Source organism: Hylaeus volcanicus, chromosome 8 (genome assembly GCF_026283585.1).
Source record: "Hylaeus volcanicus isolate JK05 chromosome 8, UHH_iyHylVolc1.0_haploid, whole genome shotgun sequence".
NCBI lineage: Eukaryota > Metazoa > Arthropoda > Insecta > Hymenoptera > Colletidae > Hylaeus > Hylaeus volcanicus.
The window spans coordinates 806840-832466 of record NC_071983.1 but is presented as its reverse complement, the minus strand read 5'-3'; the positions used below and the strand labels follow the sequence as shown (position 1 = coordinate 832466).

General features: G+C 42.5%; 1 protein-coding gene across 6 annotated transcripts in view; it reads right to left on the bottom strand.

Moving 5' to 3' along the window:
• Positions 1-25627, bottom strand: part of LOC128881420 (potassium voltage-gated channel subfamily H member 2) — a 119622-nt gene that overhangs the window by 18843 nt on the left and 75152 nt on the right. For all 6 annotated transcript variants that reach the window (XM_054132438.1, XM_054132439.1, XM_054132440.1 and 3 more), the window contains 2 exons: positions 1384-1627; positions 1121-1302 (listed from right to left, as the gene is read on the bottom strand). In XM_054132438.1, the coding sequence (XP_053988413.1) occupies positions 1121-1302; positions 1384-1627 (426 nt within the window). The remainder of the gene's footprint in view (positions 1-1120; positions 1303-1383; positions 1628-25627) is intronic.

Sequence of the window (25627 nt, the reverse complement as noted above, 5' to 3'; positions counted from 1 at the left end):
AACGGAACGGTAAACGAGAATTAATTGTAAACAAAAAAAAAAAAAAACAACCGATTCGAACGTAAGAAGACACGGGGAAAAGAATACATAGAAGAGAATCTTGACAAGGAATTGACAATAAAGTCTAACACTTTGACAACCAGAGAGCAGAAATCTTCACAGCGAGAGACTAGATTTACTTACACGTGTATAGATTTAAGTGTGTATGCATACGTGTGCGTACAGGTACAGATTTCAACGAAACCGTTACGTTACTTGCACTGCATTTTTTTTTAGAATTTAGGTGTTTAAGGTAATCGTTGTAAACACGAAGTGCCAATTTGTATCTTCTCTAAGTAAATCTAATTTTTTTATTAGAATTGCGTTATTTTTTGTTTTGTTTCTTTTCTCTTTTTTTTTTTTGTTGTTGTTAAATATGTCCAACACATAACGTACGTGTACCACTCGTGAAACTTGTGTGGAATCGTTTCAGACAACGAGAATCCGTTGAAGTTCCTTCTCGTCTGCCAGTACATACATTGTGTGCACATTAAATAAACGTATTGTCGAACCGACTAATTTTTCGACAAAGAAAAACAGAACTCATTCAACACCGAGAAACGTCGAAAAAAGGAAAAACGGACTAAGCACCAATCCGGTAAGACACACCTATGGGCACTTAACTTGGGCTCGGCATGTCACCCTAATCATATTTACGAGCTAACATCGACATTCTAGAAACTTTAGCCGAGGATCTCATCGTACGTCGAACCACTTCCTTTTCTTACTTCTAAATGACACTGGCAGCACGCTGTAAGCGGCATCAAATAGAATCAAAGAAGCTGTTCTTGTAAATATACCAAAGTCTGGAATTGTTCCGTGATTGAATTCTTACAATTCTTAAATTTCTTCAAATTCTTTGGTAAAATTTTCTAAATTCTCAAGATTCTTAAAATTCATGATAAAATGGAGTGTTAAGTGTCGAATGCAACGCGTTGAAATGGAAGTCTGGAAGTTTAGTTATCGTTGAAATGTTGTTTGCTTGAATTTTTTTTATGTAAATTGGAAGTGACTCGATGGCGATCAGAGTCAGCCTGCAAAGAAGATTCTCAGAAAACGTGGAGCGTGCGACGTAACTTACCTCGTCAGTATCGGAGCCAACGAGGAAAAGGTCGAAGGGTATGGCGGCGATCAGGTCGATGATGAACCAACCCTTCAGGTAATGGACGGCTATCTTTGCGGGATGGGACACCACTTCATCGTTGCTGTTCACGAATGTCGTGCGAAAATTTATGATGATGTCCACTATGAAAGTGACGTCAACTGAAAGAACAAATGTCTGGTATGAATTGTATTCACGCGAAGAAGGATGAAATTGTCATCTAGTTTCAGTTGATGTCTCACCTATAAAGTCTATGATGACGATGGGATCTTCGCTATACTTTTTGTTCTCCCTGTTGTTATAATTTGGATCCGACAGGTTGAAGGCGGCAACGTATGGGGTAACTATGGCTGTGTACAGTACAAGCAGTAGTATCACCCAATCCCAGGCTGCCTTGAAAAGTGAGTAGTGCAGTATGGTCCACCTGCCGATTCTAGGAGACTGTAATTTGTACTCTGGGAGGATATCGTTTCCAAGAGACAGCACCTGGAGCACAAAATATCAACAACTTGAGAGAGGACATTTACGACAAAAATGGTTCTTTTCTATGAGAACAACTATTAGGGGAAATAATTTGAGGTTCAACGATGATTCCTCTTCACGAGATGGAATTTTTTGGAATTTAATTTGTTTAGGACATGACGAAACTTCTCACGAAGACATAGAAACGATAAAGCAAAATCTGAAGACTTGAATTTACGTCTTCGATTATTTTGGTATTTTAAAATACGTTCAAGTACAGCCAAAGAGGCTTATAAATCGTGATCTTACATTATTTTTGGAGTTCTCTCCTGGTTTGCAATATTTTTTGGTTAAATGTTGTCTCGAATTTGATCAACACCGTTTACAAACTAATAAGATTGTTACGTTTTGATTGGTTATTTTACAGTATGTTGAACTTGGGCCAAAAGATTATAAATAGTAACGTTACACGATCTCTTCGAGTTTCTTTCTCCTCGATTTACAAATTTTCCATTCAACACTGATTTTTATATTAAAAAAACTCGAGTCTTTTTAACCTTGTTAATACGAGCAAATATGCAGAAAAATACACGCGTATCACGCTACCGCTTCACATTGTAACGTTTGCCTTTGTTAAATAAAGGGGGAAAATCTCTTTCAATAGCGACACATTCTTTATACATCTCGTGTTTCAATCTGCTTCTCCAGTAAATGTCACTTGAGAAGACACCTTTATTATGAAAGAAGCGACCTTTTTAAGAAACCACTCACGATACATTTCCAAAGATAATGTGTTAGGCGACCTTAGACAACGAAAGAAAGTTATTTAGTCATTTTAAAAATAACGAGTTGTCGATTAGTCTCCCAAAATAAGTTAAATAATTTTTAATTTTAACGTGATTCAAGTATACCATAAATACATAAATTACCAAATTAAACTTTGTTTCCCTTTCAAAACATTATTTCGTTCAAATTGTCCTAACACCAACTTGAAATAGAGCTAGGAATATTTTCCCTCCAAACTTTCGTCAAATCTGCCGAACCTCCAGCACCGACCGAAAACACGTGTACAAAAAAAATCGTTTCCTTCAGCAGCGAACAGACGACAGCTAACCTGTCTAGCACAGTAGCGTTTCGAGCTGCTAATCGGACTCTCTGCCATTTAAGCCGGCCTTTGTGGAGGTTTTGCAACGAAACCACTGCCACCGATCGAGCATACGTAAACACTCGTCACGCACTATACTTCTCGCTGACACACAGCCTGCACACGTGCACTTGGTGCACTCCCAAGTGACTTTCGACCGGCCGTAACTATGAGCCAGCCAACGAACATACACGTGTATACATATCGCCTGCGACGAGATCCAGCGCACACGCCGCGCCGAGATCAAAGGAAACGGCGAGTTTTCGTTGGCTCTTCCTGGTCCTGTGATCGGGGGTTGTCCGTGCCGTGGTACGTTCAGCGCGGAAACCGTCGAGTCGGGAAAAGTGGCTGCGAAACGACTGTGGATTCCCAGCGGAGGCCTTCGAGGACTCGAGTGGCAGGGGACATCGATCCGCTGGACGGAACGTTGTCCTAAATACCGCGGTATCGGTTGTTTACAATACGCGGAGGAAGAACCGGAAGAGTCCTGGTCGAGTGCTAGCCTCACACTGATGCAATGCGGCCCGTGAAGGGTGGCGTCGTTCGATTGGCGAAGGGGAGGATGAGGGAGCAAGAGAGCGAAAGAGACCGATAGACTGTGCGTGTGTTTGTATGTGTGTGTGTGTGTGTGTGTGTGTGGTGGGAGGGTTAGGGCAACCGCCGTCACACCCTACACCACGTTTCAAAGTGTACAATCTTAGGAGGGTTGGTCAGGGTTGGATCAAGGCACGGGGTTCTAGCGGAATGTGTAATGGTCCAAGGGGACCATCAGGAAGGATCTTTGGGGAGGATTGAGTGTCACGGGTAGTTAGGTGATTATACTTTGAAGAAGTTTTTGTGGGATGGAGGGAACTCGGATGTGATCTAATGGATGCAGTTCAAAATATTGTGTATAAACCCAATTATTGTTCTTCAACTTTTTTCGTCCCCCCTTTAATAATACTTTCATGTCCATTTCGTAACCCAGGGATCAACAAAAGGTTAATCCGTCAGAGGCTTTATTAGCTTAATAGTGGCCACCTCCGTGACCTCGCCTAGGTTAATAACAAGCCAACCAGAATTCCGTGCACTTTTCTCACCAATCGGTTCTAATCACCGTTGGATGATACTTTTCCCTTTTACGACACGCTTCCCACTCGCCTAATGGCGCTGCTGCATTTATTTTTCTGCCAGCTCGTGAGTTATTCCGCGCGTTTGTTTGTATACAAACGCCTGACTCGACACCGGGAGTAACGGTCTGTTTATTACCAGTTCGAGTTACTCGATCGGGAATCTGTTCGGCGAACGATATATTCTCGTTACTCTACGACACCAAGGGAGTTTTTATTGCCTCGATTTTGCAACGTCATTACTATTTTGACTTCCTTCTAAATGAAATGAGTTCTGATGGGATTTTAAACAGAGTTGGATAAAATTTTAATGAACATTTCGAACATTTCAACTTTAGTATTGGCACAATTATTCTAAAAATTTTAATAATATATAATACGGGCTACGACTTTTATCAATTATTTTTCTGACCTTAAAAATGTATAGATTAGAACTTCGATTATTTGATCCGAGATTATTGCAATTTCGATAACTGCATCAGAACCTCGTTCGTTGCGTGGTATCGACAAGTGGAGGGGATGGTCGCTAAGCAACAAGTAAGGCCGGGGATAGTAGTGGGGATAGACTGTGTAGAGCTACTGCTCATTGGATTGGTTATCTTGATTATTGTGGGAATTTTCAACCTTAATTCCTTACACTAATCGAGGTTTTACGTTACCAATATCATAAGACGTTAAGATCAATAGTAACATTGTATATAATAAATTGTTCGTTGTTTTAGTTTTCTAACAGCTATTAAAACTTGACCCTCATCTTCATTGATCTTGACGGACCTCGAATTTATTATTTATTAATTACCCCATTGATTGCAATTTCAACGCACCTGTAACAATTTTAACAAGTTGTTACATGGATTCCAGTGCTATCGCAATACTACTATCATAAATCAACATTTCCGACTCGAAATTTTCCAAATTTCTTGCCCCATCAAAATTTGCTTTTAGCAAGCGCACTGGTTACACGAAATATCGATCCAATAACCACGCATCGACTCCCCGAGAATTTATTTTCCACCTGGCTGACATGCTCGTGGCTCGATTAATGGCAACTCGATAACGATAAACAAACGTTCGGTACGGAAATGTCTGACACGACACGTATTTCCACCTCGATGGAAAGTGAGACTATTCATGTCTGAATCGTACGGGGTTTTTCATATTGATCGGGAGAATGTACCTACAGAACTTGCAGAAATATTATGTACATGCTATTAACAAATTATTAAACAGAATTATCATAAAATGTCTCTCCAAGCATATTATTTAACGGCAGTATACGGATTAACTGTAATATTTCTGATTCTGATTATTTAAAAAATAATTGAGCAGAATGGTGTTTCAATTCGTAAATAACATGCGACTAATAGATACTTCATGGTATTTCTTATTACGCGTCCTGATCTCTGGCCAGGAAGGGGTAGATCGAGGTCGGAAAACGGAAAGTCATAGCTCGTCATGGACGACCTGGGAAAATGTAAATCCGGATGGATTATCTTTTATTCATGCACCTGCACTTATCACGTGAGCAGGCGTGTTGCTTAGACCCTGTTCTTGCACGTATGCGTGCATGAGGACACGAGGTCGCGACCTGGCAGCCTCGTTTCAACGACCGACCGTCATTGAAGCATTCAACAATCTTTGTTATACCTAACAGACCTGGGCAAATCTTATTCGAAATTTAAATAAAATATATTTACTTCAGAATGTTCTTTCCTGCGGTATTATTCGAAACAACGATGAGATTTCGCGATATAAGATGACGTGCTTCGAAAACAAGATGACCATGAAATAAGATAACCTAATGATGGAATTGGTTTCATCCAAGTAAATAACGAGGGGCGTGGATGTGGATTCCATCCAGGTGAGGCGGAACAATGAGATTTCGTGGAGGAAATGTAGCTTTTTAAATATTGCTATCGATTCAGCGCCCGATGAAATGGAAGCGAAGGCGGTCGACTATAAAAGGTTGCCTAGGGAGGTGTATTGGGAACATGTTCGATGGATTATAGACTTCTTGGCAAAAAATAAGGCGATTTTGATGAGCAAATGCTCTCGAAGCAGAATTCTATTTTATGACTTTTGGCAGATGAGATCCCGGGGTATACGTTTGGGAGTTTTAAAAGAAAGTATTTGGTAGATCGATGGAAAAGAATTTTCTCGCGGAAACGGAACTCGTGAACCCTTGGTAATAATCGACAAGAGCTGTACAGAATGTTCTTATACTTCGTTCTAGTCAATTCTGACCCTAAATCGATTAATCCTGGTTCAGAACTATATTTAGATACAGACTGTTGCCCCAGTTCCCTACGCGAAGGGCTGATCATCTGTGTGGCACGGATGCATATAACTAAAATTAGAACTTGAGGAATTCGTGTTTGATTAAACACGAAAAAATGAATTGTGCCAAGTCCTTTCGTTTATAAATTATTTATTATTCTCCATTTCTCGAACTTCTCGAGTCACTTCCAAAACGAGTGCCTCCACTCGCAACGACAATTCCAACGGAATTAATTCCAGTCACAAAAAGGTCACCCGGCCCCGAACGAAACCTGGAGATTTCAATTTGCGCGAGACTGCTTAGCATCCAGATTTAATTGCTAATTAGAGCGCGGGTTGCGGCGGCTAATGCCTCAGCTGATGCATCCGGGTTCACCTGATTAATTAAAATCGCATCGAAAGCGACATTTTCGAAATAAGATCCACTCGCAGCGGAAATCCTAGATGAAATGTAATTCCATGCAAAGATCGCCAGACTCTGAATGAAATCAACCGATTTCAATCCGCGCTAGGCTGCTAAAGCGCACAAATTTAATTACTAATTGGAGCTCAGGACGAACCAACTGATATCTCATCGAGGACACGAGAAATTCCTGATCAATTATTAGCCGCGTGAGCCTGACTAACAAGCTGGCCGACGTAATCGAATGTGAGCGTCAGGATGAAGAGGACGGTCTACGTGGTAGTTATGGCATGTGACCTGGAATCATCGAATAGTTTCTGCCGGAAATAATGGTCCTCTCCTGGAACCGTTTAACGAACCGGAACTAGAAATGGTGAAATAGCGAAAACGACGTCGTCGCGTTGATTACAACGCTATGTCGATAGAGGATCGATTTTAGCCACTTTTGAAATAATGTGATATTTAAATTACTTTGATATATCACGTAACAGGTTATTTATACAATTACCAGAAATAAATATATCCAAAATATATTGGTAATATTACTCCATTTGATATAAATACATAAACATCCACAGTCTCATGATAAATTATAGATTTTAAAACTAAAAAATTTTCTTTCAAAATGGTTAGACCAATTTGTCGATATTTGCTTGTCAACTCTCGAATGTCCAAAATTCCAGCGACCACCCTGCCACTCTTCGAGCGCGGTAAATTCTCATATCGTGCAATTCCGTGTTCAATTCTCGCAACACGGCTCGTTACATTACGAAAGACGTAAATCAAAGCGTCGTGTCCGCGCGTATTCATGGTCCCATTAATACGAGAGCGCGTTCTGGGGGCAGATATGCGAGCATACGTGATCCGCCGAAATACGCGGAGCATTAAATCGACCACGGTCACCCTGGCTGAATCCTGTGTCGAGGAGCTTTCATTAAACCGACCAGATATTTACAACGCGCGACAAACGCGGTTCTGGAGTCGGGGGATTCAACTATTACACTTTGACAGCGGTTTCCTTTTCACAGAAGCTTGGATTACATCCCAATGCGAGAGCTTTCTCGTTGACGCGACCTGATTTCGAAATCGCGCGGCCAAGTGTCGATAAGTCTGATGAATTCCTGGATACAGTCGTCAGGTGGAGATGTTTCCAAACGAAGAAGGGAAAATTTGTGTATTCGAAAGTATGTCAGTTTTGGGGGGTATCGGATTGTTTGTTCTGGGGTACTGGGCTCTATTTACATCGAAATAAATGATTTTAAAAATAAATGACTCCAAAAGGAAGTAACAGTTCTCTCTGTGAATTAATTCTGAGACTTATTCATCTTAAACATAAAAGAAATCTATTTTGGTATATGTGTGCTAAGAATCACATTATATACTATTAGTCAAACGTCATTTTCAAGACTTCCTGTTGAATTCAAAACAGAATCCTGATGAATTAGATTAGAAAATTAGAGTATTACGAGAACGAACAGTGTAAAACGTATACGAACATCGATTACCGTCGACAGGGTCGAGCCGAATCTCTGCTTCTTGCCGTTCGCGAAGTAGGAGCGCATCATGGTTGCTGAGACTTTGATAAAAAATTCCAGAGTCATTCTCAGACGAACGTGAGAGCGTCTCTTCGCGGCGCCAGCAGCTCGAGTGCTCGGCGTATTTCAAACTCGACAGTGAAAATAAGCAACGTTCAAGGAACCACCTGTTCCACACTCTTGCACACTGTCCCACTGCCAACGACACCTTTTCCCGTGTTCACTTTCTCGAGCCACTGTCACGAACACACGATTAAACGATCAAAGGGATCGTCACCGACCGGAAACATCGTTGCTGTCTGCAGAAATACAGTGGGGGTGCGAAACATACCCCTAAATGGGTCAATTTTAACACAAGAGTGGTGTTATTTGTATACTTAAGGGGGAAATTATGAAACCAACGTAAGTGTTCTTTGATGTTCGTAGCAGAAATGACATGTAATATTATCGTATCGTCATATAATGACATGAAAATATTAGGAAAAATGTTTAAACTGATAAAAGGAAGTGCTTGATCATTTTTACATCGAAGGAGATGTAGTTTAAACTCTGATATCAATTATTAATTTTCCATGAACGTCCTCTTCTTGAGATCTTGAAAAATCTTTTCATCGCACGGTATGGCCGCTTAGATAAACAAACTATCCAACCGTTTCGTTCGATTCACTCCCTGCAGAAATAGCATTTACACGGAAAATTACACCGATTGGAACTCGACGGAAACGTTTCCCCTCCCGATTCCTTCGAATATCCTCTCGAGCACTTCCTGTGTCTGGTTAGCGTCCAACACGAGACGTGCAACTCTCCAGGGTGATTTTTCCTCGCCTATTCCCCTTCGTTTATTCCCAGCTTATCCCTGTTGTGCGTTCAGAGTCGAATCCAATTAGCCTGAAACCCTACCGCCGATGTACAGCGATCATCTTGTCGCACTGAGGTTGACAAGCCCCCTCATTGTTCGAAAAACATGCTGGCAAGTGATCCGTCTTGTGAAACCGCGCACAATGGGACGATCCTCTTCCGTGGGATGATAGATGGCACAGTGTATCCTGGACAAATGATTTCGCCAGAGGAACCAGCCGAAAGAGTACAATGAGACCTAGAGCGTTTGGATATCGCTGGAAATTTGTTCCTCTTCGCGGTTTCTGTAGGACTGGCGTAGATCACGCCTATCGATTGGGGAATTCTTCTCAACGGAGGGTCGCATTAAGCTGTCCGAGGAAACGAGTCGGAGAGGGATTATTCTCGGGTGTTTGTGACAGGTTTGAAACTTGACCGACATGATCCTCGCCACGTAAGTGGATCGATCTAGAGGACAAACCTGAAGAAAGGAAATAGATAACATAGGAACACTCGATACAAGATCCTACCCAGCTTCGTTGTGATTTAAGGGTGCGAGCCCTGCAGAAGCCTTTATTTTTCTTGATGGTTCTTCTGACGTAGATACAACCGAAGATTCTAAGAATCTTCTTGAGAGTCCTCTCAGAGCAGATGATTACACTAGGCTGCTGGACGAGTTAGAGAGGAACTCGAGTGGTTATGAATTGTCGCAAACTCGACTGGTGTGATCTACGCCACGTGAGAGGATGAATCTCGAAGGTGAGTCTGGAGGATAAACCTGAAGAAACGATTTAGAGTATTGGTGCAGAGTGACGTCACAGAGGGATTCTTGAGTACTTCCTAGTTGTCTGAATCTTGGTCACGTGAGAGGATGGATTTGGAGGGTGGATCTAGGCTATAAGGAAATAGATTACACTCGATGCCAAATCTTGCTCGGCTTTGTTGAGATTTAGGGGTGTCCAGGGTTCTACCGAGGATAGCCAGGAAGCCAGTGCAGAAGACTTTGTCCTTCTTAACGGTTCTTTTTAATGGAATATCTCGAGTACTTCCCCGTTATCTCAATCTTGCCTACTGTAATCCTCGCCACGTGACAGGATAAACTCGAAGAATCTATCCTGGAAAATCTAGACCACAAGAATGTTTAACACAGCGGTGCAAGATCATTCCTAGTCCGGTCGAGAATAGGCCACCGCCACTGGAGATGGAAGGGATGAAACTTTGTTCCCGGCGATAGAAGGGCGATTTTTTTGCGTATTTTACGGAGCGATGGAGAAGACCGGAGCCGAGCTCGATGGCTGAGTCGAGCGGAGAGGATAATTCCAGCGCGACGATCTAATTTCGTCGGAGCTTGCCGAGCGTCGATCCCGCGGCCGTACGCTCGCGTACGCGCGTTAAAACTGAAGAGGGAAGGCTCGTTTCTGCGAGTAACGCTGAACCACGACGAGATGCTTTCAGAAAACATCTGCTCCGACGATCACCAAGCCGAAACTAGACGTCACGCGGGGTGGGATGAGCCGTGCACGGTTTTATTGTTCGACGCCGCGACGCCAGCGACGACGGCTTGGTATCCTCTGATTCGGACATTTTATGCGATCGTCGAGTGACGAACGGATGGAGCATCTTCTCAAACTTCTTATAAACTATATTATATATTCGGTATAGGTCAGTCTTCTTGGTAAACGAGGCGGTTCATCCTCGTTTAAATGGGGATGTGTTACGAAGGAAACGTTTTTAGCCTTGAAAGAGGTCATTCTCGGATTGAAGCCAGGTGGAGCTCGGAATAAATTTGATTAAAATCGAGAGGTAAAGCGGAAGTGTAATTAATCTTGTATATGGAGCGTGTAACATATCGAAAGGAATTCTTTTGAGAACACAAAGCCTCTCCAAGCGGGATGTTTTTATATGAAGATGTGTTTTTATAGGGTATTTAATTTTTGCAAAATTATTAAGCATCTATTTCAATAAATATTTTCAAAAGATTAATAAAGTGGCAGAATTAAACAATTAAGGGCTAAGTATAAGTTAAGCATAACATTTCTGCAGTTAAAACGATTAAGCTTTCACTCGCAACAGGAACCAATGCTAAAGTGTTGCATGTTTTCGTCGCGGTGGTTAAAATCGGATTAAGATGGCCTGAGATTGAAAAATCGATTACTTGATTAGGCTCTTGGGATATCGTCGCTATAATTTTTCCTAAACAGATTGGAAGACGAAATACGGCGTTTAGAATATTTTTTGCATAGAAACAAAGCACTGCAGAATTATTCGAATGGCCGATATTATTTCTAAAATGCATATTTGCTATTAAGTGTCTTGATAACGGAGCGATAATAACGTCGCTTATGCTACCAATAAATAGCGAAGATGTATGGTTAGTTTGCGTCTATCAAATAATCTCTGTTGATTTTGGTGATAATCTCCTGATGTCATACAACCTTGAACTAATGTACTTTCAAATTAATTCTAGTGTCCACATCCAACGTAGAGACTCACTTATGATCCTTCTACTTTGCTCTATTAAGAGTTACATTTATGAAAGTCTTGGAACCTTTTTCTACATAGAAGTAATATGTTCGACTTCAACTTTAAGTGGTAGCATATTTAAAAATTATTTTTTCGAAAAGTTTAGTTTCATTCCATACAACTTCTTTTACGTCTGGATCCAATTACTCAACTCGATGCTTTCCCTCGACATTGTGGCAACGTGAAACGTCGTTCGAGCCAAATTAAGATCGACGTACGAATTCGATAAGAAAAATTTCTTGCAGACACTCGCGGAAGTGTTCGGCCTTAAACGTCGAGAGCGGAAACGTCAGCTAAACGTAACTCATGCGAATTACATTTTTCCACCCCGATACACTATACTCGTGTCGCAACTCGCCGCGAACATTTCGCTCTTTTCATACTTCGTGCGGCAAGCATGACTTAACCCAATTGCGACTAGAAAAAAGAATTCGTTTTTGCATAATCATTGCGTGACAATACCGACTCATACTTGAACCACGCCTTAATTGCTACGAACCGTAAATGATGCTCAATTATGCGATCGATTTTTTAATCTTTTGCCATCTTTGCCTGACTTTAACCAGCATAACGAAATGGAAATATACGGCAATTTACTATTGCTATCGTTATGAATAATAGCGTAATCATTTTCAGTACGACTATCATGCAAACTTCTATAGATAATTTTGCTCAAAATCTAAATTATTAACTCATTTCTCAGGGTACAGTTGCAAATGAATTATTAACTTTGATTTTTAATTTAGATTTAGATTTCTCAACATAATGAGAACAAAGAGTTGAAAGTAGATCTTTAGGAACGAATGTTTTCCAGTGGCTCAATTTAACGAGTTCTGTGAAAGCATTGTTTGGAAGGAAGCTTGAAAGAATTAAATACAATTAAATACGAATAAAGTGTTTAATAATATAATTCGATATAATTATCTGTTGCTTGTAAAAGTTTATTCGCGGATCATTGGCCGATCCTTCGTTACACCACGTCAAGCTTGTAACGCATCGATCACGATGTACCGAAAGGTCGTGTCGAACGCACTGCTGACATTTTGCAACGATGGCTGTGGGGATCTATTTCGAGATTCCTCGAATCATCGAACCGGACCAAATGGAATCAATTATTTCTCCGAAGAAACAGATTAGAAGAGAGTGAGTTTTTTCAGGGTAGTCTTTGAAAGTATACTCTCGTGGCACGAACAAAGCACGGAACCTTCGTTTTCATCCCTCGCTATTAATTATCCGACCTTGTCCTTCAATTTTTTTTTATGAACGAACTCCATTGTTGTCAACGATGCGCGCACAACACGTTAGTAACCGAATAATTAGCGTAATGAACAACACCTAGCACAACTTGGACGTCCCACCTCGCTAAAAACAACACGACACATATGAGAATTGCGAAAGAAATAATGAATATTTGTTTCTTTGTTTCTCAGTGAATGAATAAATTGGAAGACCACGCCGTAAATTTAGTATAAAATTGCAAACATCGACATCGGTAGATATAGCGCGTAATGGTCAGACATGGCCCCTGGGAAGTGTACCCTGCTGTGAACAAGTCTTGATCATGTATTTTGACTCACGGTGGGTGTTCCAAGTTGGAAAAGAAATTAGAAACGTGATGAACGAGATTGAAAATATACAAAATGGCAACATTTTTATTGCAAAAGATACAATTATGTTTTGAATAATTTGTAAGAAGGATTTAAAACTTCAGAAATGACTTAAGATTTTAACGTCACAGCAAGAGGATATATGTAATTATTATTAAAATTATAATATCACTAAAAAAGAGTAAGAGATATTTTCATTTAATCATAATGACAATTATGGTTCGCCCATTGTACCTTTTCTCAACAAATCGCCCCAGTTTCAGTTGTACCACAATTTCTGTCGGAGCCTGCTTCGTGCCATTCGGACATGATTGGTGATCGCTATATTTCATGATACAGTCGAGGAAAACGTCGTAAAACACAATTACTGGCAAGCAACAGGATGAGTCGGCACCGCGGATGTGTTTTCAGGCATATAAACCGTAAACATGGCACGAGCTCTCGTGTACAGACCATTTTCAGACGAAACACAGAAACGGTCTGTGTACACAAATGAAATTCTGTCGGCAGTCTTCCAGAAACACGCCCAACAAGCTATCGCATCCTCCGCGATCGTTAACCTAAAAACGCGCCGCGTACTTCGCTGTATCCACGCGGACGCGTTTCGCCACTGGTTGCGTAGCTACTTTTCTTCATTAATTTTGAGGAAGTTTCCTACCCCGAGCAGGGCTAATTTCTCATGCAAATCGATAATGAAATATTTATCGAGCTTCAACTTCCATCCTTCGTTCTTAACAATTTCGAATTCATCCCAGCCACGTTGGGGCAAAGTTCGACCAAATATTAGTATATATATAGTATAATTATACATAAATTATAAAATTTGTTTAGCATTAAAAATTAGCGGTCATTCCTGGACACAGTCTCCCCTGCGACTCTTTTAACAAACACAAATAATCGACTCCACCCGATACACTGCAACGTCTCCGAGTACTACCAGTCACCTTTAATCAAATTTCCTACCCAAGTCTTCGCGACCTCCTTCGAAATATCAATATCTCCGCAACGCACGATACGGCGAGCGACGTTGGCTAGCCGAACGAATAAAAAAGAAACGATCGACGGGAAAAATTGCACTCGACACGCTCAAGGAAACGGCCTCGTTATTCCTAGAGAGGCAGGTAAGCGTGAGACCGAATTAATTAAAAAAAAAAGAAAAAGCAGAGGGAAGAAAATGGGGGAAAAAAGAGAACGGAACACCCTTGAGCAAGCAACCAGCGCTGAAGGAGAGGTTCCTTAATTGTGATCCGTGACTGTGGATCGGATTTTGCGGCATTCATTTCCAACTCGCGGAAAACAAGCCCCGTCGCGTCTCCGTTTGTCTCCCTACGGATGATATAATGGCTTTCAGGGTATTAATTTGCGCGCGCGTTCGCCGCCCGCGGGGGAGAAAAGAGCGTATCGAGTAAATTAATTTCATCCGTCTCCGCTTTCAGTTGCGCCAGCGCATCTTTGACGTTCAATTAAATTACGTCTCTGTCTGCGATTACCGTCGCCCGCCGCGCAAATCTCCCGCAATGTCTCGCCAAATTATCGAGACGCTCGATATACGCGTCTGACAGAGCTCCCTAGGCGTCTTTTGTTCGACGCTTGTCTCACAATAGGATCGATCGCGAGCAGATATTAGCCTAGACGCTTGGATTTGAAGGCGAACTGATTCTTTAGGGTAGGTCTCCTGGAATTGCTTGTGCAATGGCTTCATTGATAGGAAATCATGTGAAAATACAAGATGGAATTGATATCACTGAAATCCGATATTGTTTTTAACTGTATTTTAATATGACAGGAAAACTGACATCTCATTTAAAAGTAACGAGTTCCTCCCAGCATTATTTATCGTTCCCCACTCAAATAAAAAAGCCCTCATCTCTGGTTTCATCAAAGCCCAACGCTGAAACTCCAAATATCATAATTTCCTATTTGTGTTCCAATTTGGAGACGGGTAACGGATTTACACCGCCTTTTAAACCACCCCAGAGAGCTCAACATAACGACCCCATGGTTTACGAATCGTGCGCGAATCGCGGTGTCGAAAATAAGAAAGATCAAAGAATATCTCGCATAACTCGTGGAAAGATCTCACGTTTTCGAGCAGGTTAGTACCGCGCCAGAATGCATATATGCGTTCTGAAAATAGCGCGAATACGACCACTGCCGCGAGAGTCGATGGAGGAGACGCGTGTTTATCCTCTTCGCCATATAACCGACCCGTCGATTGAACACGTCGATGGTGTTTCCTGAGAAAATAACCGCGGGAAAATGGACGTTTAACTGTGGAAGAGAATCGATTACGATTTGACGGCCAGGTTATTATCGGGAGTACGAGGGCGATTATGGTAACGAGGTCAACGACGTTGTTCCTTTTTCCGTAGAAACGAGCTTCGATCGTTCCTTCTACGGCATAATCATAACTTGTCTCAAGTAGACCGTGCCAATAACCGCGTGCTGTTACCACCAACTCGAAACATGCATTAAACATAGTGTGTTCCTTAAAAATACTGTTAAAGAAACTTCATTTGAAGTAGAATCGAATTCGAAATTACATTAGAAGCTAAAGATGTTCATCCATAGCGTCATCTGTTCAGAAATGTTCAAACTACAAACACAACCCTGTTACAGCCTCTCACTTCAACCGATCGATCACGCGAAAGCGAAACCAGTAACTTTTGCACGATCGCTGTAATTCAATAAGTCTGGAAGTAACTTTGTCAGAATTGTGTTGAATTTTGGCAGGAGGAAGCTCGTGGGAGGAAACGTGCGTTGAAGAATCGTCAATGGAGTTCAGCGTGACCCTGCAAACACTTGATTAATTCGACAGACACTTCAGTCGAGGGTGAGGTTTTTAGAGTGTTAGCGATGGCTCATTTGCGACAAAAATTTGTCGCAGAGCGAAGAACGAACGCAGAGAAAAACCAAGAAAATTTTCAAAGATTATTTATAACATGAGACTAAACCAAAGAAAGATAAATGCGATTGTATAAAAGAAAAAAGAAATCTATCGATTAAAAATAGAAAATAAAATAAAACGATCCCAGCTTGTGTCTGTTCAAAGAGTGAATAAAATCATGTACCGAAACGAAGATGTTCTCACAAAGAAACCCTTGGTAAAAATTTCTTTTTCAGAATAAGAAAGAATAGCCTACAATCGTTGGCATTTCATTGTTCGGTCACGTATGCGGACGCGAACTACAATCGTAGTTCGAAACGTAAAAGTCTTTGAGTAATCGTCGGTAAGTGGCCCTTTCTAGCAGTTCCTCAAACGATGTATTGTGTAAGACTCAATAGCGATCCAATGGCAAGATCTACGAGAAGTCTCTATTACAACGTAGGTATCTTTGGAATTAACAAGATTCAACGGCGATTCAATAGCACGATTCATAGCAGATCCTTATTACATGGTACTTTTAGGACGAATAAAATTCAATGGCGATTCGATGCCAAGATCAAACCATTTTTACGAGACGTCTGTATTACAGACTATAAATATCTTTATAGGAAACATGAAATTTGGAATTAGTCACAGGGGCTAGGCAATTTTTATTCTCAATGATGAATAATGAATGAATCCCAGTAGTTACTTATGGACAACCAATAATGTCAAGTTCATTTCAACCTCAAGTGCACAGGAGTAAAAATAAATATATCGATTATCAATCAAAATTAATAATGCAAACTAAAAATAAATTGGCCACCTTGCTGCAGAATTTTCTTGGTATTATTTTCTCACGTTTGATGTAGTATAGTATATTTAACGTATAGTATACTTCCTCAGCGATTCCCAACGAGTGGAATGCAAAGATTTCTTGCGAGGCACACGAGTTATGCAGAGAATCTGAAACCGCGAGCGTTTACAGTTCAGTAGCGCATGCCACTTAAGAAGATGTACATTTTTTGTATGATATAAAGTTCATAGGAATAAAAAGATATATTAAGATATAGCGTACTCTCGATAGGTTCTTGTAGAATGCAAAAACTTCTCACGATGAAAATACAAGTTTTCTAGAGCCCAAGAACGCGCCTGCTCTATAGCGCGAGCCTGTTAAGAGAATGCAAAGACAAGTGTGGCTTAATTAATGCAGTAAACATCTTAATCAACTACAAAGAATACCTCTGCCTTCCGAGCACCCTTCAGCGGCTTGGCTTGCGGTCCTCCGTTCTCCAGTAGGAGACTCTTGGTGCTATCACCCTTGACCCTGACACTGCTCCATCTTTGTTGCGGCACATCGGTCACCCTTTCGGTCCTCTCCCCCTCCTTCAGCGATCCACCTTTGACACGCAGCGAGCTTAGCATCGCTGGTGTCACAGGGACCTCCAGTTGCCCCAAGAGATGCTCCGACATCGCTCGAGGGGACTTTATGCAGGTCATTGTCGTCGGGGCGAGCGTGTTTGCCGAGGATACCGACTTCACTAGCAGGTCCTTGCCCTCCCTCGTCCAAGATGATATCTTCCTACCGAGCGACAAGGTGTTCGGCGCGGAGGCGGCCTGCGCGAACGACGGATCGACCGCGAGAGTCTCCTTGTCCACGCGAAGCTCGTCGATATCTTCGATCGGTGATCTGATCGTCGACGAGCTGGAGAATGTGTTCTCCCTGAGACCGAGCAGGCGATCACCAGCAACGAAATGCTCCTTGGCGGTCGACGAGGCGGCTACGATCCGTCTCCTCTCCCCAAACTTGGTCAACCTGTTCCTGCAAACCGTCAACGGAGTCTTGGCGCCCTCTATCAACGCGTCCCTCTCCTCGAACGATAGCTCGCTTTCTTCTTGAAATTCCGAAGAGGTGCTGTCGCTAAAGCGATCCACGAATCTCCCTCCAGAAGGTCCAGCCTCTCTTCTAGCGAGCTCCAACGAAATATTCTCGATAGGTCGACGAGAGAGTCCAGGGAGATCTCGATCGTAAGAGGAGGAACTGGTCGAAGTCGTTCCAGCCTCCGTGAACACCCTCGCTGTACCGTTCGCGGACGCTGACTTGGCCAGGAAGCCCCGTTTCCGTCGAATCTCCTGATGAGCACGAAACGTCTCCCTCTCGGTCTCGGGCCACGGCCAGCAAGGCTTCTCCTGGCGCTTCGCCGACTGCGGGGACCACTCGCTGGAAGTCCTGCCGTCGACGTTGACGTTCGATTCTTTGACGGATCGAGCACCCTCGTCGGAGACGCTCGACTCCGCGACACTCGAATCCTGCTGTTTGGCTGACGCCGACTGCAACGGGATCTGCTTCCTCCTTATCACCACAGGAGGCGGCAGACGATTGCTCGGCCTGCCAGCCGTCTTCAATTGACCTTTCACCGATCTCAGTGCTATCTGCTCGTCCCTCGAGGATAATCCCGGAGGCTGGGACTTGGACAGTTTTTCCTTGAACAGCTGAATTTTGACGGAGTGTTCGACGACCTATTTCACACCGGGATCCTCTCCTCCTGGAGGAGATGGATTCGTCAGCAGAATTTTCGAGAGAATCGACGAGTTCTCGTGGTTCGTTTATCGTATACTGGGTCACGGGTCCTCCAGCTACGAGTAAATACAAAAAGTGTTTCTAGGCTAATACTTCGACGTTTTTGAAAGACAGTTGGGTATGTCGCGAGCCTTGCGCTGATGTTTCGATCGGTGCGATCTCTCTAGTTCGTTTAATCTATGTAGTTGCGTTGATCCGGCTACGCGGTCATTGGACGCCGATGATTCTTAGATTTGTGTAAGTTTTGTGCGCGTTCACGCGTTGTCTCTATGGAGATTCGACTGCTGACGATAATCCGTTCGATCCTTAAAGGTTAAGTCGCATAAAAATCGTGTCTGTTCCTGGCATCGTCGTCTTCGCTTGATCGTTGAACAGGTCGACGAGTCTATCGTCCTTCTCTTAAAACATCGGTATAAAATGTAAAAGGGTCGTTGACTTAAACTTAACGCTTAATTTCCCGCTCCTCGATAATCAATAAGTAATAATTAGTAATACGAAATGGATGGAACACGACGACAGTCTCAGTTGGGAAAAAATGACTTTCTCAAGTGTCAGTCTCGATCACGTTTTTTCTTGTATTTTTTGTGCCTCTCTTTATCTCCGTGCCTCTCACTTTTATCTCAGTTTCTCCTCCCCACTCTACACAGGGTTCGGCTTCCTCTCGCCTTTCACGGAAGTATTGCGCAATGCGCAAGCACGATATTCCAAAAAAAAAAAAAGGAAGTATGGGAAAACAAAGGGTCTCCGTGTTCTTTCTGCTTTTCTTCCTCGGCCTCCTTCCAACCTCCTTCCACCCTTTCTCCGTCTCCGGCTCACGGATAGCTGTCCTCTAGCTCGGTGAACGCGAGCCGCTCGATCGACGATCGAACGATTCAAAACGTTCTCGAGCAAACTATTTGTCGACGCGACGCACGAAACGCGGCTCCGCTTCGTGGGAAGCGTTCGATGGATTTGGCACAAGTTAATACTGACGAATCCTCCACGGACACGCGACACTCCATCGTTGATCTATCCGTTAATGTCCCGATCTCCTGTAGCTACATCATCCTCCCCCGCTAAACCGTGTTGACTATACCGCTCTAACCTGTGGCCTTCTTCCCACGGCGAGGACGCTCCATGCGCGAGTCCAAGGCTAACGCAAATTCCACGGAGCCGACGATCGATCTACCTTCTTCTCTAAAAGCCTCCTCTTCTCATCAGTCACAGCGAAACGTTTATACGGGTTCACCGGGTCACAGTCGAGTCCGTGACAAGAAACCAGCGAATCAATCGATCACAACACTCCGGGAACGAGCATCGCTCCCGTGCTTCGCGGAATCTTCCGGTTCGACGTGCTCGCCGCGACCTCGTGTCACTCTCATCTTTTTTTCACTGATCCACCTCTCGATCCTCCACGGTGGATGGACCGATCGCACAAGATGACGGCAGTGAGCCCGCGCCGATGCTAATCTCACGCGCTGCTCTGCGAACCGACTGACGGGACGGACGACGCGGGAGCGATCCCCAGCGAGTCCATGTCGCGTGTCGAAGCGATAAACAAACGAGACGTCGAGCTGGAGCGACGTCGATCGCCGATCAAAGAGTCCCGCAGCCTCAAAGGATGTAAACGAGAGAACCTCCAGCGACGCACCGTGTCGATGAACGTGGCTCACCGGACGTCGAGATAATCTCGGGGGCAGCTGCACGCAGAGTAGCTCATGTTGCGTTGGGGACGAGCGATTCCATTCGCACCACCGAACGAGAACCGGGTTAAGGGAGGTCGGAGGACGCGCTACGACCGCTTCCGCGGCTCCAGGTCGTCTGGACTTTCTCGGAGGGCGACATTCCCTCGTCCCTTCCAGGCCCGTCGTCACGGGCCGATTGGAATCTGGATAGGTTCGATCGAACGACGCACACAAACGTTTTTCCTCTGTCCTGGCGCAGCGTGCACGTCCCGGAGGGCAGCCGTGTCCTAAGCGTCGCTTTTCTGATACGCGACGTCCCGCCACCGACGCTGAGCTACCGACGACGACCCACCTGTACTTACGTTTATTGATTCGCGGCCGTGCCGCGAGCGTAGCGCCGCGTGTGCGCCTGTGCGCCCGAGCGGAGATTCTGCGCGACCGGAACCACCCGACGCTCTGCCATTCGACTGCACAATGTGCACTAGGGTGGACCTTATTTTTTTTCGATCGTCACCGTTTCCTTCTCGCACCAAGATTCGTTCCTCGAGATTTCCGCCGCTTACCGAGCAATTAATTCCCCGCGAAAGAAGCGCTCGCTCGGAGATTTTATTGTTTATCGAGGTGGTTCGTTATGGTTCCTTTTAGACTGGAAGCTGGATGAAGAAATAGTTTGGAAAGGGTGGAATTAATTCTATTGGATATGTGGTTAAAACACATATTATTGAAGAATGTATTGCTTATTCCACAGGGTGTCCCAGATTTTTCCAGCTAAATCTTTGCCAGCGTGTTCTACACGTAAAAGTAAGAAAAAACTGTTATATGAACATATGGTCCGAAATGTGTTCAGACGTAAACTAACTCGTGCGAACAGTTTAAGGGAGGAAATTAAATTCATCTAAATGTGAGTAAAGCGAGAACAAGATTTCGGACTCGGAGTTACGAAAAACAGAGTAAGAAAATGAAATGACCCAGCTCGGGGAGGGGGTCGTGCGAAGAATATTAAAAAAAGTAATACTTTTCACCAAGAGTAATTAAGGTCCTCCATAACGCGCAGACCGCGACGTCGTCCTTTCTTCGTCCCTTTTTCTCCCCCGAAACTGTCTGGCCTAGATTCATTTTCAGAGGACTTGACATTTCTGTGGTTTTCGTCCGACGAGTACAAATGTTCCTCTGTAACACACTTCTCGGAGAGTTTTCAATTTCTACCGAGCACACTTGACTGCTTCTCGAAGGTTGAAGCTTCCCACCGACAGCCCACCTCACCCCGCGACGCTTTGTACTTCGAAAAACTTTCGACTTTCGTCGTTTCTTTCTTCGGCTGATTTTCTTTCCGAACTTTTCGCAAGAAGCTGTTTTCTTCTCGGCACGCTTAGGCACAATCTGACCCAGATTCTTCTAGAGGACTAGCGAGGATCTAAGAGTTTGCGTTGCCGCGGATGTTGACAGAAATATATGTTACCCTGCAACACTGCTCCGAGCGTTCTTCAAATTCTCGCGTGTCCCATTTCACTTAAATTCGCACTCATTTCACGAATAATTAACGAGGGAAGTGGATTGCCCCTCTGGGTCGATAGGGCAGTTCCTTAAAAAACTGACACGTTACTGTTGAATATTGCGATAAATGTGATATGATGGATACATCATCTAAAAATTAATTTTGAATTGTTTAATCGCAACTATCGCAACTAAGAATCTCTGGAAAACGTATAGGTGACATTCTAATAACAATACAAAGCGTCTGAAACTGACGAATATCGAAAATAATGCCATAGCACGAAGAGGTTAGAAGTAATGGACATGATTTCCGGTGCAATTTTATCGTGCGTTGAAAAAAACAAAGAGTACACGTCGCCAACAATCCAGGACTATAGGCAAAACAGAAGAGTAATGAGATCACTCTGGCGCGTAAATAAAACTCGAACATCAGAGGGTCAGGTTGTCTGTTCGATAAGAAACGGAAACCGTGGAAGAGGATATTGGCACGTGAAAGCGACGTTGCATCCAGGACACAGATCGTTTGTCGGAAAGTTGGACAAGTTGTGGAACAGCGTACGATGGATTGGTGCTTTTCATTCATCGAATCTTGAAATATTTCCAGAAGAAAATACTAGAAAGAAGGAAATATTTGTTTTTCGTAGAAACGTTTTAAACGAAATTTGATGTCAGAAAAGAGATAAACGCATTTACTTTGTAAAATCGATTCGAGTTGCTCTTTGTAATGACACGCACACGTAAAAGCAAAATGAATTCTGCTATGAGAATTAACATATTTATGAATATGAACATACTTGGAATGTATCGATCGGAAAATAATTTTCTTTCTCATTAAAGGAAAGTCAGGTCTGAAGGGGTTATTAGAATGCATTGCTTTTGCATCGATTAAAAAACTTGAACACGAGAGAAACAAGGATTACAGAATAAACTCTATCGATTTTGTGTATCTTGGAAAATATCCTACAAGATATTTTCGCATCCACAACGAAATCAATGTTCGGAAGCTGGCGAAATGGGAAAACAAAACAAGAGTGACACGAAACAACCGACGAACAAGCATTTATCCTCGTTTCGCGGAGAGGCTTTCCCGGCGATAAGAGGCATACAGCGAAGGAAATAAGTTGATCCGATGTAAAGCTGCCCGAGTGTCGCAGAACGGATCGTTTGTCAAGAGTCGGAATGAGAGAAACGGTGAGAATAGAAAAGGAGATTGCGAAATAGCAGGTATTGCATGGCACATCGCGGCCATTAAAGGGATTGCAATGCGATGGATATTTCAAAGTATCGTTCGCGTCAATAAAACATTCAGCCGGAAAAAAGTGGAGAGAAAAGTGAGTCCAGAATTACACCCAACGGTTCGCCATTCCCGTCGATTTCTTTCTCAGCTTCAAGCTGTTATCTCTATATCGTCCAACGAACAGAAAATAAGTTAAACAAAGCGATCATTCTCGCTTGCAAGCAACGATTGATATCGATAACAAAGAAAAATTCCTACACCTATCGATACCTTCCATGTCTAAATGTTATAATTTACTTTACAATGTTTTGCGGACACTTCCTCGATTGAAATGAGAGTCTTAAAAATATTACGAATAACTTTTGCGAAACGATTAAAACTTGTCGATACAATTTTATCCTTCTCATCAGGTTTTCATTTCTTGTCCAATAGCGCGAGTCAAAATTGCGATTCAATTCCCTCAAACTTCCGCTCGTTAACCCGCTAAAAGTCATAACGCAATCATCTTCGCAGAAACTCGACGGACCAGATGCTATTTGATTTCCCATCTGCTGGTTGAGTTGCTTCGATTCGTCGAGCAATACTGCTCGCGCAATATCGCATAACATGGTGGAGGGAAGATGTTTGAACAAATTTCATGCCCCGTTTACATTCAAATGTTACGTGCACTTCCGTTGGGATACTTTCCAGAATATTTGCGAGAATTAAATGTGGAAAAATCTTCTGGTGTGTCTATTAAAATTGATCTACGATTTTTCATTGATTCTAATGGAAATTTGTTCAAAACGCTGCTATGGAAATTTGTCTTTAGCAATTTGCGCGACAAAATGAATTACGGCAACGTAATGCTCTGTCATCTAATTAATAACAGTTAATTGCGTTGATAGCCGTTACAGTATTTACTACGATATCGAACGTTTTCGATCAAAGAGCCTTTGGAAATATCAAAAGCAGACGTGAATAATGGTAATTATATGCTTTAGAGGCTATCGACATTACTGACTTTTGTTTACTCGGCAAATTCTCTGATATTGGCTTGCATATCATAGCATTTGCGAGACACTTGGATAATTATTAGATTCAACGTGTTCACGACTGGACGTTTAGAAGTAGAAATGTTATCCGCTCTCGGCGAGTTGCTCGTCGACTCCAAAAGATGACCCACAGAGACAATGAAATTTAATTACGAAAATCTACCAGTGTCGCTCCAACCGCGTGGAATTTACATTGTGACAGAATCAGAACTTAGCAGCAGCTGTATCCACAATTATATAATAATAATTTACTGGACGTGTTGGTTGGACCATAATGTTATTTTGCCTATTTCCCCTTTAAAAGATATGAACATTGATATTTGTTCAATGTGTTGAATAACTTTTAAAGAAAAGACTCTATATTTCAGTGTTCTAGTTTAGAGGACTAAAATAAAGCATTGCTCGAAGCAGTTCTCTTATTGCGCGACATAACATTCTTTTTTTCCATGAGAGCTCCAGTTTGAGAGACCCTGGGTATAGAGAGTATAGAGACATCGATAAATGCTAACCGAGGTCGGGGTCGCAAGAACCGAGAAGACGTTATTTTTCGTTCTTTCGCGATGAGCATCATTTGAAACGATACTGGAAACACGCCTAAAGTACTTGACCCACCGGCATCCATAAGTACCAGAAGATTTCGCTTCAGGCTAATGAGAGGACATTCAACGATTTTTCTCTTGATGTTTTCTAACCTACTTTGAGTATTCAACGAATTCTCTTAAAAATTCTTTATAGCGGTAATGATTTCAATCGCTAGGAATGTTAATCTTAAAAACCATGCAAGGTTTAGTATCCATAACAAATCAAATTAAAGACGTAAGTCTGGGTAATTAGAGTAATATATATATATATATTTCGATCACTGATTCGGGGCTCGTATATTCTATACAAAATTATTATAAATTAAAATCGTCAGGCAAGAATAACGTCAAAATGATGGACAACATAACGTCCTAGTTCAAAACTAACCAAGAACTATGCATGAACCTTGATGACAAAGTTGAATAATTTTTGAAGAATTCATAACACATCGATTGAAGTTCATTCAATGTATAGCTGTATATGTATACACATAGTTATTCAGAACATTTGCTTAGGATCAACTTGGACTGTTTACTTCTTCGAAGTTTTAGGTATTTTTTTAGAGTACACTCGTTTATTTTAAAATCCCTGTTAATTACTTGCAATTAATTGTAATGAAGTTATTACAATTGAAATTTGCATTTTCAATTACAAATTTGATTCGTCGATGAATTAAATGCAAACACAGTTAATTAATGACCAACGCGAAGCAGTAATTCAAGTTCTAGCTGTTAAATGCGAACGTTTCAGAGTGTCTTGCACCTCCCACTTCACACACACGCGTCGTAAACTTTCTGTTCTACACGTAACACGGTGAAGTGCTTGCACGAGTCGATGCACCGACGAAAGATCTCGTGTTCGCAACACCACGTACCGCAACGAATGCACTTCCGAAGTGCAAGATGAAGCAACTCTCTCGCGGACTCCTTCCTGCGGCTCTTTCATAACGAACACATTCAGTGATAAATTTGGCGCAGAATTAACGCGGTTTCTTCGTGGTGCGCGAACACTTTCAACGAACCAGGCCGTTGCAACCCAAAGTTTCGACGAATTCGTAGGAATTACCAACAGCAAACTTACGCTTCAACGCCTGCAGCCTTGCACGTTGTTTAATGAACGTGTGAAAATTTG